This window comes from Brassica napus, chromosome C2 (genome assembly GCF_020379485.1).
Source record: "Brassica napus cultivar Da-Ae chromosome C2, Da-Ae, whole genome shotgun sequence".
NCBI lineage: Eukaryota > Viridiplantae > Streptophyta > Magnoliopsida > Brassicales > Brassicaceae > Brassica > Brassica napus.
The window spans coordinates 29029794-29047913 of NC_063445.1; the positions used below are offsets into that span (position 1 = coordinate 29029794).

Here is an 18120-nt window from a genome sequence, read left to right on the forward strand (position 1 = left end):
AAGAGTTGATAAACAAGATGGCCGCGTGGCCTAATGGATAAGGCGCTCGCCTCCGGAGCGGGAGATTGTGGGTTCGAGTCCCACCGTGGTCGTTTTTTATTTTTCTTTATAGGCATTTCATTGAATAGATGACGTATCATACCAGTTGGGTTTTTTTTTTAATCTTTGAAACCAAAAGTAGGCTATATGCTTCAATGATTGAAGCAACATAGACCATATATTTACAGTAGTATAGAAAAGAGATCTAGCCAGTAGCGGTGACACCGAAGGTCTCCTGTTTCTTGTCTTGAAGCCTATTAGCTTGTATCGTCTTTGTTCTGTCATACTTCCCAGTTAACACAACTGGAGGGTTTAACAGCCTCAAGATTAGTCGCCTTCAGAAGGTCTGGAAACTGGGTTGGGCGCTTGCAGCTTGTGAGGTTTAGGCTACGTAAGTTTCCAAAGCCTTGCTGCACCATGGAAAAATATCAGGAAGACTTATTCAAGAGGAGAAATCTTATTGAGATAGTACTGAATCGAAATGGTACCTGCCTTCCTTTCCAAACTGTTTCTGTTGAGCTCAACTAGAAAGCTAGTACAAAACCGAAGCCGTAACGATTTCAGATGATAAGCATCCTGGCGAATCTATCAGCTATGGGAGGTAGTGAAGACCATCGAACATCCTTCCTTGTTCTGCTCTCTCTCCATTGCTGGTATTGGTTGTATAGAAGTTGGATTTTTAAATGTTGAAAATGCAAACATGAGATACAGGACTGGGGCTCAAGAAAGATTCTCTGCTTACCATATTGGAGGAGAAAACGTGTTTTGATATCTTGGAGCATGTCATCATAAACCCATACCCCCACACTTCTCCATTAGAGCTACAATCTCGGGTCTGGTGGGCAAAGCTCTGCGACTGGAAGACACCAAAAAAAGGTCTAGCGGCACACCGTTGAAACAAAGCGCAGTGTAAAGAAAATCTGCACAAGTACATGAGTGGCACGGCACACCGTACCCTCACAGTCGCTAGGACACGTTTCCGACCATATTCTGACAAAGGCGAGATTCATATGCCCTGTGTTACCATCAAACCAAAAAAAACGAGGCAGATGATGAAACCATGCAGTAGTAGTGCACAAGAAAAGAGCATCATGTCGAGAGCGAAACTCTTCCACAAAACCAAATACAAAACAGATGTACTAAGATGATACTGACTACGTGATATTACTGCAAACCTAGAGAGAGACAAAAAAAGGCACCATCTTCTTGGTAAACACCTTACAGAGCAGTCAACATATACAGAAGCAAACGCCACCGTATTTGAGCTTCATCCATTCCAGCCATATCAAATCACCGAAGACTATACAATAAAAGAGTGTCCAGAGCAAGATGTTTTCATAACAGAAAGGAAAGAGCAAATCTCAAAGAGGCCATTCAATGTTACCTTGTCATTATTCAGATATAGACTACAACCCAAAAATCCATGATATTCCATCCACCAAATCTATATAGCAAATACACATTAGTACAGTACCCTTCCGTGAGCCAAAGAAAGAGAGGATGGGGAATGAGAAACCCGAAGAAGCTAAGCTTACTTCCCGTGAAGTCCAGCCAACAAAATTAACTAACCAGAGACTCTGTTGTGAAACCAATGATGAACCCATAGCTTACTTCCCTCAAAGCCAACAAAACACCAGACTACTGAACTGTAGAAGATTTTGTCCAAACCAAAACGTTTCCATAACAAAAAAATGACGAATAGGACTCGGAAGAACTTCAACGTTACCTTGACTCCCTGGAGCAAAAAACTGAAATACATTGTATTGCATCCTCAAAACCTTCCTTTAGAGATATTTATTAACCTTCAGAGAGCAGCAAAACAAGTGTTACCAATATCAACTAATTAACCCCCAAGATAAGTAGCCTAGCAAAATAGGAACAAGGCCGAGAAAACCGTCAGACTAAAGACAACTTCTTGCAGCAAGCCAGTGAGGAACCCCAAACTTTCTTCCCTCAAAGCCAACTAATCACCGGACTCAACTGTAGAAAAGGGTATCCAAAGCAAAACATCTCCATAACAAAAAGGAAGATCAAAACTCAGAAGAACTTCAACGCTACCTTGTCTCACTGAAGCAACGTTAACGTGTTCCCTCATATCAATGAAGCCTCCCAAAAAAACGAGGAAGAAGGAACCTGAAGCTTACTGCCCAGCAAACAATAACAATCAGAAGTAAACACAAACCAACAGGGAGGTGTTCCTGGACAACATTAGTTTACTTTCCCTTGAATTACTCCATAATGAGTTCCACCGACAAGTCGAAATAAGACCTTCCCCTTGCACCATCTAAATTCCTATTCAAAAAATTAATTCATAGGAAAAAGAAACCATCATCTCAAACAGATGTACGCGTATCATAGAAGAGATGCAGTAAAGAAAATCAGAAAGGAGCCAAAACAGAGAAGAGAAGAAACCACCAAAGAGTTAACAAAGACGACTGTAGAAGAAAAGGCCATTGACAAACCATCTTGAGCCTTCTTCATCAGAGGAGCTCAGACTTAACAGTCCACTAAAACGACCCTTCAAAAGTCTTGAGAGTTTTCCTGACACAGACACACCATAACAGAACTCCTATCTAGAAGAAAGATTACAGAATTATAAACTTGTGGTCTAGAAAGTCCAGAGCTTACTTCAGTAAGGTAAAAGATCCGTAAGATGCGATACGTCTGCTACTGTAAAAAGCCGGTATAATAGTTTATTACAATCAATAACCACCGTACACAGCATTAGAAAAAAAGGAGCCATAAAGGACTAATAATAAGAACAAACCCATTTACAAATAATCATCCTCCGCATAGATTCTGGAAACAAACAAAAGAAAAATCATATCTTCCCCACAAAAGCTGTTCAGGAAAAAAAAAAATATGTAGGCAATGTGATGTATAGAATCGAAACAACCAGAAACCAGATTATAAGAGAACCATCCTTCCCTGACAAGTGCTGCTTTCTCTTCAAAGCTCTGCAATCGAAAACACAGATGACGCTGGAAAGGATCGTTGGAATAGTTGAAGATCATTCAATACAAAAGCTTTCTCTACAGGACAAATCAAACCAGGAGCGGACAAAAAAAACGAGCAAACCATCTGATGATTATCTTTCAACTTGAATAGGTGTACAACGAGGAACATGGGTGAAGTGGTTGATGAACTGAAAATCTGGGAACACACAAATAAGGACAAAGGACACAAGCTAAAAGAAAAACAAAAACACAAGAACAAGCATGGTAGCTACATTTAGAAAAGAGAACATACAGGATCAAGAGCCAAGATATCTGAGCTTTATCCACCCGCGGCCGACTTATCACCAGAGACTATACAAAAGATCACTGTCCAAAACAAAACGTTTCCATATAGAGGAGTAGGAGGAGCAAAACTCAAAAGAAACTTCAACGTTACCTTATGGTTGCTGTAGAAAATAGACCAATCCCGGAACATGCTGACAAATATCAAATTAACCCGGGGAGAGAAGTAGTCATGCATTAAATTTAAAAAAAAAAAGCAAAGATAGAAAGAACGCATAACCCTCAACTGACAACTTCTCCTTGAGGCAACCATTGACGAGCTCGGAGATCAACTTCACTTGCACACGCAATAATCTATAATGACACCTGAATCCATCAAAGACTGGAAGCTCCAAATTCATCCTTGATGAGACAAGGACGTTGAAGTTTGAAACAGCCAAACAGGCCAGGATGTACTGATACAGGGGACTATAAACAACAGGTCGAAACAGAATCATCCAAAGTCTAAACTCCTCCTATACTAATAAACAGAATTCAAAGAGAAAGAGAGGCTACCATCTCGGGGGAGAAGTGATTTGCATTCAAGCCATAGAATAGATGCAGACTGAAAAATCAAAAAGGCCGAAAGAGAGCGAAGAAGATTGTAGATAAACCAACTATGAAGAGTCCAAGTAGTAGCCTGCTGATTTTCAAATAACATATTTTGATCCCAAAGAAAAAGTCAAGTAACAAAAACCATAAATACAAGGGCTTGGTAAGAAACAGATCATCCTTCCATATATATACAGAGAAAGAGAGAGAAATTCATGGAAAGAAAATATAGCAGGAGAAAACAGAGAAACCTAAAACAGACAGACACACATCCCGGTTGCTTCTCCATGTTCTGTACCAAAACGAAAAACATGTTTTTCTTAAGATAAGAAAAAAAAACCGGCTTTTGTAATAAGGAAAATCAGAAATAGTAAAAAAAATGAAAAAAGACAGAAGCCCTGATAAACCGCCAACAGAGCAAACGCATGAAGAAGGATCAACCCGAAACAGCCATCACGGTCACGGATCACAAAGCAAAGGCATCTTCCACAATCTAAAACAACCAAACGAGAGTAGAACACAGAAAAAAAGGCCACAGATGCAATCTATAGAAGAAACCAAACCTACGAGTCGGAAGGAGGTAAGGAAGGAAATAGATAAGAGTAAGAACACATGCGAGGACCCTTGAAGACGTAGCATAGCACCGATCAATCACAGCATCCTCCAGAATCTAAAATTCCAAAACCTGAAAGTAAAATTGAATGACCAGAAAAGCCAACCGATGGAATCTCGAAACCAAACGCTAGAATAAACAATAACCCGTTAAAACCGATGTGAAAAGTGAACAAACTGGTGTAGGAACGATGATCTGTCCAAGAAATCGCTAAAAGACATCCTGCGATACGACGGTCAAAGATCCCTGTCCAAAACAAAAAGTTTCCGCATAGAAAAGGAGGAGTAAAAACTCAGAAGAACTTTCAAAACTGGTGTCGCTGGACGAAGTAGACCAGCTCAAGAACATGCTTACAAAATCAAAAACAAGGATAGAAAGAATGCATAACCCAATTAATTGACAACTGATCCTTGAGGCAGCTATCAAAGATCTAGGAGATAACATCATCACTTGCATACGCAGTTATTCCATGGAAGAAGTGGCTCATGACTTGATAACAAATGTGGAAGCCTGAAACATGTAGAAGACTACGCACAAACCGGTCGAAACAGAATCATCCAAAATAAACTGAACTCGAAGAGAAAGAGAGGCTACCATCTTGAGCACAAGTGATTTTTAAGCCATAGAATATATATGCACACTGTAAAATAAAATAAAAAAGGCCAAAGAGATAAGGGCGAAGAAAACTTGATCGCATCTATACGTAATATAGTAACCAAAAACAGGGAAAATTCATAGAGAAGAAGACTGTATAGATCAAGAGCCATCCATCGATGCAAATTAATCAAAACGGAAAAGAATCAGAGCCATCCCCCATTGCTTTTCTCTCTTGGAGCCTCCATCTTCTATATCAAAACGAAAAAAACATGTTTGGTGAAGACAGGAGAAAAGACCGGCTTCTGTGATCAGGAAATTAAAAAGTAGGAAAAAAAAAAAAGACGTGTGCCCTTCTACACGCGTGAAAGAGGATCAACCCTAACAATCATCATCGCTCAAAGCAAGCATTCTCCACAATCTAAAACGAGAAGTAGATAGAATGAACAGAAAAGCGACCGATGTAAATTCATATACTGTGGTTAGGAAGTAGGTACAAATAAACCAGAACAGATAAACCACCAAGACTTCAATTAGCAGTCCTGCTTTTCTCTTTTGGAATTCGCATCCATCTGTAACATAGACGAGAGCGCTTTCCTCAAAACATTTCAAAATCTATGGAGAACGCAAAAGAATCAACAGACTGATGATACAAGCTGAATAATCTCATGCAGGTGCCTTCTACATTATAAGGAACTTAGAATTGACAATCTTTAATAATCCACATCTTGAAACAGCAAAAGAAGAACAAAACCAACTGTTATGATCCATCTTTCATCTGAACGTATGTATAGACCGGAGAAGAACAGAGTGAATTGATTAGTTAAGCACATCTGTAAAAAACAGAGGACACATCATACCTCCCCACAATAGCCAATACTAAACATAAATAATCAATCCATAGGCTTAAAAGATTTAACCAAGAACTAGGAATTATACGCAAACCATCATACTCCCTTCCACAAAACGAATTGTTTCTCGTAGACGCTCCAAATAAAGTCATCCTTATTGTCCAAGATAGAAACTAAAGTCAACATAGAAACACTGAATACAAGGGTAACAAGAATCTGCCAGAAAGGTAAACAAACCATCCTTTTAGCAAAGAGAAATCAGAGAAACCTAAAACCGGCAATAAGATTTGATCAGGAGCCATCCAGATTGCCTTTCTCTCTTGGAGCCTTAATGTTCTATACCAAAACCAAAAACATGTTTCGCTTAAGAAAGGGGAAAAAAGACCGGCTTGTGTAATAAGGGAATTTAAAAATAGGAAAAGGACGGAAGCCCTGTAGAAAGCGCGTGAAGAACGATCAACCCAAAACAGCCATCATGGATTAAAGCAAGCATCTGTCGCAAATTTAAAACAACAAAACAGAAAGTAGAATCACATGGAACGAGTTGTTCAAAAAAAAAAAAGATCACATGGAACAAAAAAGGCCAATCTAGAAACCAAACCTAAAAAAACGTGAAAACTTAGAAGCGGCAACGATGATCGAATCACATCTGCTACCATCGGTCTTTCATCTGAATATGTGTACATTGATTGGTGAAACAGATCTGGAAAACACGGCGGAGGACACATCATACCTCTCCACAATAACCAATACTCAACAAAAGATATAATCCGTAGGTGAAAAGGTATAACCAAGAACTCGAGATCATACGCAAAACATTGTTCCCTTCCACGGTCTAAGATAGAAGATCATCCTCCTCGATACACCTATAACGAAGGAGAGAGTAATTCATGGGGAAAAAAAGTAAAGCACGAGAAAACAGAGAAACCTATTCAGAGCTATCCCGATTGCTGAGCCTCCATGTTCTATATCAACACGAAAAAACGTGTTTCGCTTAAGACAGGAAAAAAAGACCGACTTACGTAATAATGATTTTGTTTTTAAGGAAAAAGAGAGAAGCCCTGCTAAACCGCCAAAAGAGAAAACACTTGAAGAGCGATCAAGCCTAAACGCCATCATCGATCATCAAAGAAAGCATCCTCCACTATCTAAAACAACAAGACGACAAGTAGATCACATGGAACAAAAAGTAGACCGATGAAATCTAGAAACCAAACCTATACAAAAGGTGAAAACTCCAAAAAAAGCTGCAACGATGATCGCAACATAAAAACGTAAGGAACTAATGAGATTAGAGAAACCCCTGAAGACTTAGCGTGGAATAGAATCAATCAAGAATCATCCGTGAGAAGTGAAAACCCTAGCAATGATCGGTCCAAGAAATCGAGTTGAAACATCCTGCCAGACGACGTAGATAACAAAACAAGAGGACGAAACACGTAAGGCAGCAAAGAAAAGACAAGAGACGCGTTCAGAAGAATATCACCCGCGATTACGCGTCGAGAGGCTAGGCTACCGTGGGAGATGAGAATTCTCAAAGAGGAAATCTTTATTTATAGATGAGAGGCACAAAAGCAATTGACGGTGGATCTATTAATCAAGTTGATTCCAACGGTTAAGATTAAGAGTCTAAAGTCGGTAGCCCAACATCTTTGACCTGGATCCAGTTGTCGTTCCATGACTTTACTACTAAATCTCAACCGTTAGATTCATCTACCTTTTTTTTTTTTTTTTTGTCAACCATTGCATTTATATGAGTCCAATGGACAAGTTTTACAAGCTAATTCAAGCCCATACAATTAACATTATTATACCCAAAACGAAACCCAACAACTAAAGATCTCGATCCTTCCATGATCGACACGTGCTTGTCAACGTGGCTTCGTTACTTCAGAATCGAGGAACGAGAAGCGGTGCCGGAAACCTCGCCGGACAAACCTCCAGTCTCTGCCTCCGATTCGCTTGAACAAGCTTGCATGTTCTTCTTCCTTCAAACTCCGAGGAACCAAAAGTCTTCTTCTCTAATCGTTAGAGATGAGTTCAGAGAAAGCTCCAGTAGAATCAATAACAGAATTTTGTCAGAACACTAGCCTATAGGGCAGCTCCAACTCTTCTGAATTCTGTATCAAATTCTCCAAAGCATATCCAAATCTCAGTTCTTGATTCTTATGGATACTTTGCCTAAACATGAAGCAAAGATTGATACCAACTCAAAATCAAAACCAAGCTTTCTAACAAAGAAGAGAATCGGTTCTCTAGGTCCAACGGCATAAAATTAATCGAAACAGAAGGAGAAGAAACTCTGACTTTAACTTCCGATCAACACAAGGTCGGAGTTTTATTTATTCAAACCAACTCGGGTACAAAGGGAAACATGAAGCACGAACTCGAAATTGGTCTGAAAACAGTACAAAATCGTCTAAACGAAAATACAAAGTCGCCTAGCGAAAATCAAAATCGATCAAAGATCGAAAGTATATTTCATACAAAAAAGTCGATTAAATCTCTCCCCCTTCTGAAAGATTTGAAATTGTTAAGAAGGGATGGAGAGAAAATTTTCTCTCTCTAAAATAGAGAGAGAATCTATGCCTATCTGTTTTAGATTCATCTACCTTTTATTTCCTTTTTTCTTTATTTCTCTAACAAAGTATATTTCATTTCCGGCCCAGCTATATATTCAACAGTGTTTAAGCCTTGGCGCCATAAGAAAAAAACAATATCTAAATTATCATGGTTAACACAAATTTAAATATTTTAAATTTAATAAAGAGTTTGTGATTTTTTTTATTTATTTCAGTAATTAAATAACAGTTTTTTCATGCAAAAAATACAAAATTATTTGTTAGTGACCAAAAAAGAAACAAATTAGTTGTTTATATGTTTTTGACTTGATATATACACAAAATTAAAGATGGTGGATAGGTGGAATTAAATACATGTTTTTTTAATAGAAAATTTCCCTCAATTACTATAATGACTACAAGAAAACATATTTATTACAAGGATCATATTCCTTGTTAATTCGTTGTAATAGAAGGGTTACAACGAATTAACAAGGAATAGCGTTTCGTTGTAAAACGTCCGTCTTAATGCAAGATTCGTCGTAACTTCCATGTAACATTTACGACGAAATAAATTCGTTGTAAAAGCGAAAGAGAGTATTTCGTCGTAGTTTCGTAGTTACGCTTCATCGTAAAAGACTCGTATAGTTTCCTTGTAAAGTCGTCTTTAAGTACTTGTACAATTTACGATGAATTTACAAGTCTTTTAATGTAAAGTCCTTGTAATATTTACGAGGAATTTACAAGTATTTCCTAGTAAATTTCTCGTAAAGATTACGAGGATTTTACAAGTACTTCCTTGTAAACTCCTTGTAAACATTATAAGAAATTTACATCTCATTGTCATATTATTATATTATTATGAAATATTCAAAATCAAAATATATAAATTATAAAATAAAATATTGAAAATTAAAATATTTTTTTTTAAAAAATATATAAATGTCATAAAATAATATTCAAATTAATAATAGAAAACAAAAAAATTGAAAAATAAAAAGCTAAGGGAGGACGCCGTCGAAATAGTTGTTGGAGGTGTTTCTTCCTGGAGAGTCTCGTACTTCATCTATGGGTTCCGTCTCGAAGAGTAGGATGAAGTCATCCTTGTGGCTTCATTGATGAAGCTTATTCATACCGTCAGTTCCATCATTTTAGGAGTCACCTTGAAAAAAGAAACATATTAATATAATTAATTACATAAAATTATAAGAAAATAAAATATATTTAATTTTCTTAAAAAAATATCTAATCAGTCGTTTAAATACCTCAACCTAATATTTGAATATAGTTTTGTTACCTAAAATTACCACATAAACTAACCACCTAATCTAATTAACTAAACTAATTACCTAAACTAACCACCTAAACTAACCACCTAAACCTAAATTAATATTAAAAACAACATACCTTTGAGAGAAGGAGAGGAGTGGCTTGAGATGAATGAAGGAGGCATTCCTCATTCATGTTTCGAGTTTATATAAGAAAACAACATTCCTCGTAAAGTCGTCGTAATTTTACGAGGAATCTACCAGGCCCGCGTTTTTAGTGTTACGAGGAATCTACCAGGTCCGCGTTTTTAGAATTACAACAAATTTACAAGGAATATTTACGACGAATTTACAAGGAAAACTTTACGACGACTTTACAAGGAAAGCTTTACAATGAAATTACAAGGAAAGCATTACAACGAATTTACAAGGACACATGTATTACGAGGAATCTACCAGGCCCGTGTGTTTTATATTACGACGAATTTACTAGGACTATATCTGAAACCCCGAAAATCAAATCCCTAAACCCCAAAATCACTTATATATTTACACCATACCCTTTTACCACATCATCCCCTTTATCATATTTTTTCTTAAACCCTAAACTCCAATTGAATCCTTAAAACGCAAGTTATAAGTACTATAATCAAACAACCACTTGATAGCAAATAATCAAATTATTCTGTAATCTCTAAACCGAGGGTATGAAATGAAGTTAACTTGCTTGGCTTGAGAATGTTTACAACAAAATCAGTTTGGTAAAACAGCTTAAACACGTTTTCACCAAAAATAATGGTAACATGCTTCGTCAAAAAAATCCTTGTAAAGTTACAACGAATTCACAAGGAAAACATTACAACGAATTTACAAGGACACATGTTTACGATGAATCTACCAGGCCCGTGTTCTTAGAGTTACAACGAATTTGCAAGGGAGCATTACAACGAATTTACAAGGAAATCTTTACAACGAATTTACAAGGAAATGATTACAATGAATTTACAAGGACACGTGTATTACAAGGAATATACCAGGCCCGTGTTTTCCATTACGACGAATTTACTACGACTATATCTGAATCCCTGAAAATCAAATCCCTAACCCCCAAAGTCTCTTACCTATAACATCATATCCCTTTTACCCCATTCCCCCATTCTCCCATTTATCCTATTTTCTCTTAAACCCTAAACTCCAATTAAATCCTTAAAAGCCAACAAATAATTATTATAACCAAACAATATACACTTGCATTAAGTCTTAAATTGATTTATATATTTTTTAAAAAAATATTTAAAACATATATTACATCATTATGAATCATTCGAATTTTCAACAATATCAGTACAATGATCATCATCGCTTGCATCGAACTCTTCTTCACTTTCTTCATCCGTCATATCGTCGAAAAGATCTTCATATTGACGGTTATCCACATCAATTAGAAGGATGTCATCAGTTTGTTGTTCAGATACTTCCACTTCAGTGATACACACTTCTTCTTGCAAAGGTGATTCTTCTCTAGCAACTATTCGTTCACGAGGTGTAACTTTGATAGCAGGTAGTCAAGTTATTCCCAAATCTCTAAACCGAGGGTATCAGTTTGGTAAAGCATGCTTAAAACACGTTTTCACAAAAATTAATGGTAACATGTTTCGTCGTAAAAGCCTTGTAAAGTTACAAGGACTTTACAACGAATTTTCTCTTTCCTCGTAAAATTGACGTAAATTTACATGTAAATTACCACGAAACATTTTCCTTGTAACTTTACTACGACTTTACGACGAAATTTAGTTTTGTCGTAAAATCGTAATAATTTTCTCGTAAATTTAGGAGGAATATATTTCCTCGTAATTTTTCCTCGTTATAGGCATGTTTTCTTGTAGTGGCGCATTTGATTTGATATATATACAAAATTACAAATAGTTGGAATTAAATTCTTGTTTTTATACACTTGATATTGAACTCTAAATAAATAAAGACAACAAAAAGAGTAATAATTAAATTTAAATGTTTGAAAGGAGGTGTATAATGTATAGTGATTATAAATTGCTAAAAGTATTCAAAATCATTGTAGTCAGGATCATTGCGATTAGTGTTACTCTTCTTCCCGCCATCTCCCTTACTTGCGAACGCCGTGAAATCCACCGGTTCAGGTATGTGCGGCGGCGTAGCGCTCCGTATCAACGCCCAATTCACCCCTTCGAAGAATGGATGCTGCTTAATCTCCGTCGCGCCTCGTTTATAAGCGATCCGTTTCTGCGGCTCCTTAACCAACAGTCCCTTGATCAGATCCCTCGCGGCTGAGCTCACGTGAGGGAGATCCGGGAATCTCAGCGCTTGTTTGATCACGTTGTGGAGCGTCGCGCGGTTCTCTTGTCCTTTAAAAGGCGTCGAACCATAGAGAAGCTCGTAGATGAAGATCCCTAACGTCCACCAGTCCACTGCGCTTCCGTGTCCTTCTCCTCGGATGATCTCCGGTGCTAAGTACTCGTGTGTCCCTACGAATGACATTGATTTCACGTTTGTGGGCTCTGCCATGAGCTCCGGCATTGATCCGTTTACGAATAGTCCGAAGTCCGATTTGGCCTTACGGTTCTTTCTAGTGGATTGCAGGATACGTGGGAAGAACGTGGAGGCTTGGGCTGTGGATTCCTCTTCGATGAATCCGACGGGACGACCGCTTCCCCCGCCAGAGGAGGAGTTGACGAGAGTTGGATTGACGGAACATCGGAGGGAGAGATCGAAGTCTGAGAGCATGATGTGCCCGTCGTCTCTGACCAGAACATTCTCTGGCTTCAAATCACGGTATACGATTCCGAGCATGTGTAAATACTCTAATGCCAATAGCACTTCAGAAGCAAACAATCTATAAGAACCGAAAAAAAAAGCTCTGTAAATGCTTTGTCTTCTAGCTAGGGCTGGACAAAATATCCCGAGCCGAAAACCCGAACCTAATTTGATCAGAAAATAGTACCAAAACCGAACAAACTGATTAAATACTAAAACATGAACCAAACCCGCAATGATCCAAACCGAATGTATACTCTGAATACCCACCCGACTACCCCTACAATCAATTTGATTTACATACTAACCTTGCGGCGTCTTCAGTAAACCATTTGTTGGGTTGCTTCTGTCTCAAGGAATAGAGATTGCCACCCCCGCAGAACTCCATGACCAGGCAATAGACTTTGTCAGTCTCGAAATGGGAGTATAATGTGGGCAAGAACGGGTGATCAAGCTGAGATAAAATCTCTCTCTCTGTTTGAGCTCGCAACAGCTTGTTCCTACTAACCAAGGAAGCCTTGTCCATCACTTTCATGGCAAAAAATGTGTTGGTACCTCTGAGCTCAACTAGGTAAACACTCCCAATGTCTCCATAACCGAGCCGTTTCAGAAGCCGGAAGTCGCTGATCCCGAGCTGGACTCCTTTAGAGGTCAACATGTTCACAGCGTCCCACCTGATGTCACCACCTGTGTGTGGCTTAGAAGGGTTAGAGGAAGTGCTCTCGATGCTGTTATTTCTTGAACTCATGTTGCTACTGCCGTTACTATTGTTGTTTGGTTTGGTGTTTGAGTTTGATGTATTGACCAGTTGTGACTCGGTCATGTTGGAACCAGGTGATGATGGGATTTTTGGACTGGGCACAGGACGGTGGTGATTGCTGAACCCAGCGGGCTCTGGTTTTGTAAGATTGTCCAGCTTCTTGGGATCGAACGATGTCTTATGCATCTCTTTGTGTGGTTGTGGAGATTGATGAACAATGGTTGCTGCATCTCTTAGCGTGGTGCTGGATGGAATTTTTGGGCTGGGGACAGGACGGTGGTGATTACTAAACCCAGCCGGCTCTGGTTTTATAAGATTTTCCATCTTCTTGGGGTCGAACATTGGCTTCTGCATCTCTTTGCGTGGTTGTGGAGATTGATGAACAATGGCTTCTGCATCTCTTTGTGTGGTTGTGGAGGATGAGACTTTTTTACTGGGGAGAGGACAGTAGTGACTGTTGGACCCAGCAGGCTCTGTTTGTATAAGATTTTCCATCTTTTTATGATCAAACAATGGCTTCTGCATCTCTCTGCGTGGTTGTGGAGTTGGATGAATGATATTCAACGGTGGATAATCGGTAAAATTAGCTGATTCTTTTGGCCCCAAGGACGAGACATGATGACTTGACTGCACAAGAAAATAGAAAAATAACATTTTAGTTGGAAATACGTATATCATTGTACTTAGGGCAGCCTCGCATGTACCTACCTCAGAGGAGTCAAGCTTCTTTCCGCGCTTCGACAACATTGCTAGAGAGAAGGCAAGGCAAGTCTTCCAGGTCAGAGAAACCTGTTTCAATGTATATAGATTAAAGCTTTCTCAATTGGAGTTGAGTCCTTAATCATCCATATATGGACGAATATTAAAAGCCTCCCTCATGTCTCGTTGAAAAGAAAATAGCTAGAAGATTGGTCTGCACGTCAAGGTAGGTATGTATATGTATAGGCAGAGAGATTGTAACAACTTACCTTCCATGTCTGAAGATTGGGGAAACCATGGAGATGGAGGAAATTTTACACGAAAAGGTTAACTTCTAATGAATTATTCTAGTTTCTTTTTGTGGGAACATGAGAATTGTTGTCTTGGAACGAAGACAAAAGTGGATATTATGAAAAAAAGAGACATTGATTAATTAAGAAAATAGAGGAAGAGAAATGGATGGAGAGAAAGTATTTTCTTTGTTCCCAAAGAAAGTGGAGAAGTGGAGGGAGGAAAAGGTCCCTTCAATACATTTGAAGGCAAAGGAAAATTGTGTTCTCCCCTTGATTATCTCTTTCCTTTCTGTATTTGTTTTTCTCCAATTATACCATTTAATTTTCTATCAATTTGTACTTCCAAAGTTTTATCATCTTTTTATGTATATACTAGAGTCGGTCTCGCCCTACGGGTGAAATATATTTTACTTGTAATTTAGATTATTATTATTTTGTATGATTTTATGTTTTAAGTTCGTATTCATTGTATTTAATTATATTTTGGTTCGATTCTTTGGTTCTAGAAGTAAAAAATCAGTTTGGTCAGAAAGTACAGTTCGGTTAGGTTCGGTGATTTCGGTTTTCGGTTTGGTTCGGATAACAAAGTTGGAGACCGGCTTATATCAAAAAGAATTTTGAATCCCATTTGATTCCAGGTCGGTTCTTGTTTTTTGATTAATTTGGGTTAAAAGGTAAAAAAAGAAGATCTTTTCGGATTAATATCAGATTTTTGGGTTTTCAGATAAAAATTTGAACAATTCAAATACTTTTAAGTATTTTAGATAAAAAAAAATTCTAGTAAAATATAATCTTTTGGTATCTTGACTAATAAAAAATATTTTTAAATTGTTTGATTATTTTTAAACTAAATATAGTTAATATTTATAAATATGTAAACTATATTATAGATTTTCGGGGTACTCATTTGGTTTTCAGTTCGCTTCCGGTTATTCAGTTCTAAACATATATAATCCACTACTATAATTAATAAGATCCATATCCAAACCGAACTTTGTTTTTCGGTTTGATTTGGTTCGGTTCTTCGGTTCCAAAAAATTAGGTTCAATTTGATTTGGTCGGTCGGTTTGGATACATGTAAACAGGGCTATATCGCATACCCGTATTCTGTAAAAATTTCACTGTTTAGCTTAGTCTAACAATTATTATGATGAATACAATACAACAATATCCCAACCAAAATCCCACCAAATAGCAGCAAAGCTGCATCATTTGATCTTTTTAAAAACATAAATTCAGCTTAACATGTAAAGTCTTCGCCATTGTCAGTATCTATAACATAAAGACCTAAAGCTTTCAACTTCCTTAGCTAAGGAATTATACAACTTTGAGCTCGGCTAAGAAAATCTCCAGAGTTCTTGTTAATTACTTTTGTACCATCAGTAAAACCAATGGCCTCGAAATGAATTACAATGTGATGGAAAGGGGCTAAACATATTTTCCTCCATGTACATTTTCTCTCTACGTAACCGAGACATTAATCTCTTTTCCATGGTGAAAGGCCTGATAAGTTTCATGTATCGATGCTTTCTCCTAATAAACACTCTGTTCCCAGAAAAATCTGAACAAATCTCCTCATAACCCAAAGATACTTCCACTCCGAATACAATGCCACATTCGAATCATCTAGATCTTCCCCATACATTTCCAATATAGCAATAACAACATACAGATACTGCCAAATGCCAAGAAACTAAACTGGTGTAGAGTGGCCTTCATATATACTCCCTACTTAACTGATTACCTTCCAAATCTTGTATCCATGCTGTAGTAAGATGTCCAAAACTTTTGTCGTGATTAGAAACACAAACCTGCATCTCAGGGTTTCTATCTTTACCATTTGATAAGGCTTCAAGCTTTTATCTATTAAACTACAAAACAACATAAATGTGCAACGTAAGATGGTCATACCTAGTGAATCAATAAACTGCTTTGACTGAAAGAAGAGTATAAGAGCTTCGCCTAGGGAATTGGCGCCTGAGGAAAATAGCTGAGAGATGTGATCACCGATATTCTTAGGAACACCAGAGAGCTCCAGTCGAACCTCTTGTTCGTATGAAAGCAGCCAACAATACTCAAACCCTGAGCCACGTAATGCTGCTCTATCTAACACATTAGAACAGCTAAAAATCTGAATCCATAAGTACAAAATCTCAGAAGTTGAGATATTCAAGCGAGATCACATATTAATACACACTAAATCTCTCTGAGTCATAGATACAGAGCAGTTATGCTGGTTGTTGATCCAAGATTTAAACTTTCTATATTATAACAGAAAAAATAGTTAGAATGTAGAGAATTAAAGCAAGAGAAAGAACATGAAGAAAGAGCTAGTAATAGCATATGCAGCTGCAATTACACCTAGGACATGTTTTACAGTCATTATCTCTCTCGCAAACAATGGTGTGCTGGTGGTTGAACCATAACAAACGTACTGAGAATGCAAGCAACAGACATAACATGAAAATGAAGCTGCAATTACAATTACAGAAGGTTTCCAAAATTCAGAACCCAATATCCAAACCATGCTATCAGATACTAAGTATTTTAATATTTGATGTGAAAGAATATGTATCAATCCGATCTGAATCAGCGAAATTGTTAAGGTACATGAAGCAAAAGCAAAAGCAGAAGCAGAATCAGAGAACAGAGATTGAGCAAGATGAATGTAACATTAACCGAGATCGAGGCAGAGATTCTTCACAACAATAAATTGGACTGCAATCGGAGCTGGTGAGATCGACAACTTTGGGAGCTAGGAAATACCATGGCTTTCGGTTGCGACCTTAGGAGGTCGCGGCGGTGAAACGATGAACGCGGGCTCACGCCGTGAAGAAAGCTTGGTCACGATCACCAGAGATCAACCGGAACCGCGACAGAGAAGGAAAACCAAAACGACGCATTTCAACCACATCGTGTTATTCTTTATGAGAATGGGCTTTATAAAGCTAAACACAGACATCAAATATTAGAGAAAGCCCAAAAGAATTGCAAACGGAATAAATGAAACGCAGAGTATTGTATTAGGAGGGACAGATGTCACCCTGAGGATGAGCGACTTTATGACGTGGCATCACCAGGAAGGAAAAACATTTTTTTATATATATAGACTAAGGTCGGTCCGCCCTACGAGCGGGATGTAAATTTTAAAATAATTTTAACAATTAGAGTAAACATTTAATATAATTTTTGTATCATATAAGAATATACATATTAGTTAAATTTTGTACATGTCATTGTATTTGAATATTTTTTAGATCCCGTTGAGAAATTTGTGATAAAAGTTTAAATTTCTATAACAAAATACAAATGATTTTAAAATTATATGGAAAATATCTTTTTAATATATATATACATACATGTATATCTTTTACATTAAATACATAATATATAAATCTAAATAAATATTTAAATATAATATATTTGATATATATATATATATATTGCTTACAGTAAACTAAATTTTAATTTTCAAACAACACTTAGGAACTACTGAAACGATTTTACTTTTGAATTTTATTTACTATATATTTCTTTCTATCAGAATATGTGAATGAATATTTTTTAAACCTAACAATATTATGGATGTACTAATTAGTTACTTTGTTTTCTAAAAATATTACTATTATATTTATGTGGTTATAATTATGCCAAAATAATTTTCGGTGTATTGATTATATTTTGTGAGGTTATGACACGCACCACTTGTGTTGATTTATTTGAAATATATTTATTTTATTTTCCGTAAGAATTAGGGGTGTTCAATCCGGATATCGGTTCGGTTTCGGTTCGGTTTTTTTCGGTTTTTCGGTATTTCGGTTA

General features: G+C 37.2%; 1 protein-coding gene, 1 long non-coding RNA gene and 1 other non-coding gene across 39 annotated transcripts; 1 reads left to right on the forward strand and 2 right to left on the reverse strand.

Moving 5' to 3' along the window:
- The first annotated feature begins 19 nt into the window (after positions 1–19).
- On the forward strand, positions 20–92 carry TRNAR-CCG. The gene has a single exon. It is a non-coding gene; the product is annotated as a tRNA-Arg (tRNA).
- A 42-nt stretch (positions 93–134) lies between these two features.
- LOC106381469 lies at positions 135–7466 on the reverse strand. 36 transcript variants are annotated; one of them, XR_007319283.1, is made up of 6 exons: positions 6856–7466; positions 6738–6793; positions 6529–6630; positions 782–6420; positions 528–689; positions 135–449 (listed from the first exon to the last, which is right to left on the reverse strand). It is a non-coding gene; the product is annotated as an uncharacterized LOC106381469 (long non-coding RNA). The 36 variants fall into 36 exon arrangements; XR_007319287.1 differs by having other exon boundaries at positions 782–1339; positions 1424–1483; positions 1609–1685; positions 1766–7464; XR_007319289.1 differs by having other exon boundaries at positions 782–1054; positions 1215–1339; positions 1424–1483; positions 1575–7464.
- A 4161-nt stretch (positions 7467–11627) lies between these two features.
- Positions 11628–14810, reverse strand: LOC106379520 (serine/threonine-protein kinase AGC1-7-like). 2 transcript variants are annotated; one of them, XM_013819452.3, is made up of 4 exons: positions 14275–14695; positions 14015–14095; positions 12855–13933; positions 11630–12625 (listed from the first exon to the last, which is right to left on the reverse strand). In XM_013819452.3, exons 2-4 carry the CDS (start codon positions 14051–14053, stop codon positions 11809–11811), a joined length of 1935 nt encoding a protein of 644 aa, XP_013674906.2. In that variant the 5' UTR covers positions 14054–14095; positions 14275–14695; the 3' UTR covers positions 11630–11808. The 2 variants fall into 2 exon arrangements, with proteins under 2 accessions (XP_048603390.1, XP_013674906.2); XM_048747433.1 differs by having other exon boundaries at positions 11628–12625; positions 12855–14095; positions 14275–14810.
- Between the last annotated feature and the right edge of the window lie 3310 nt (positions 14811–18120).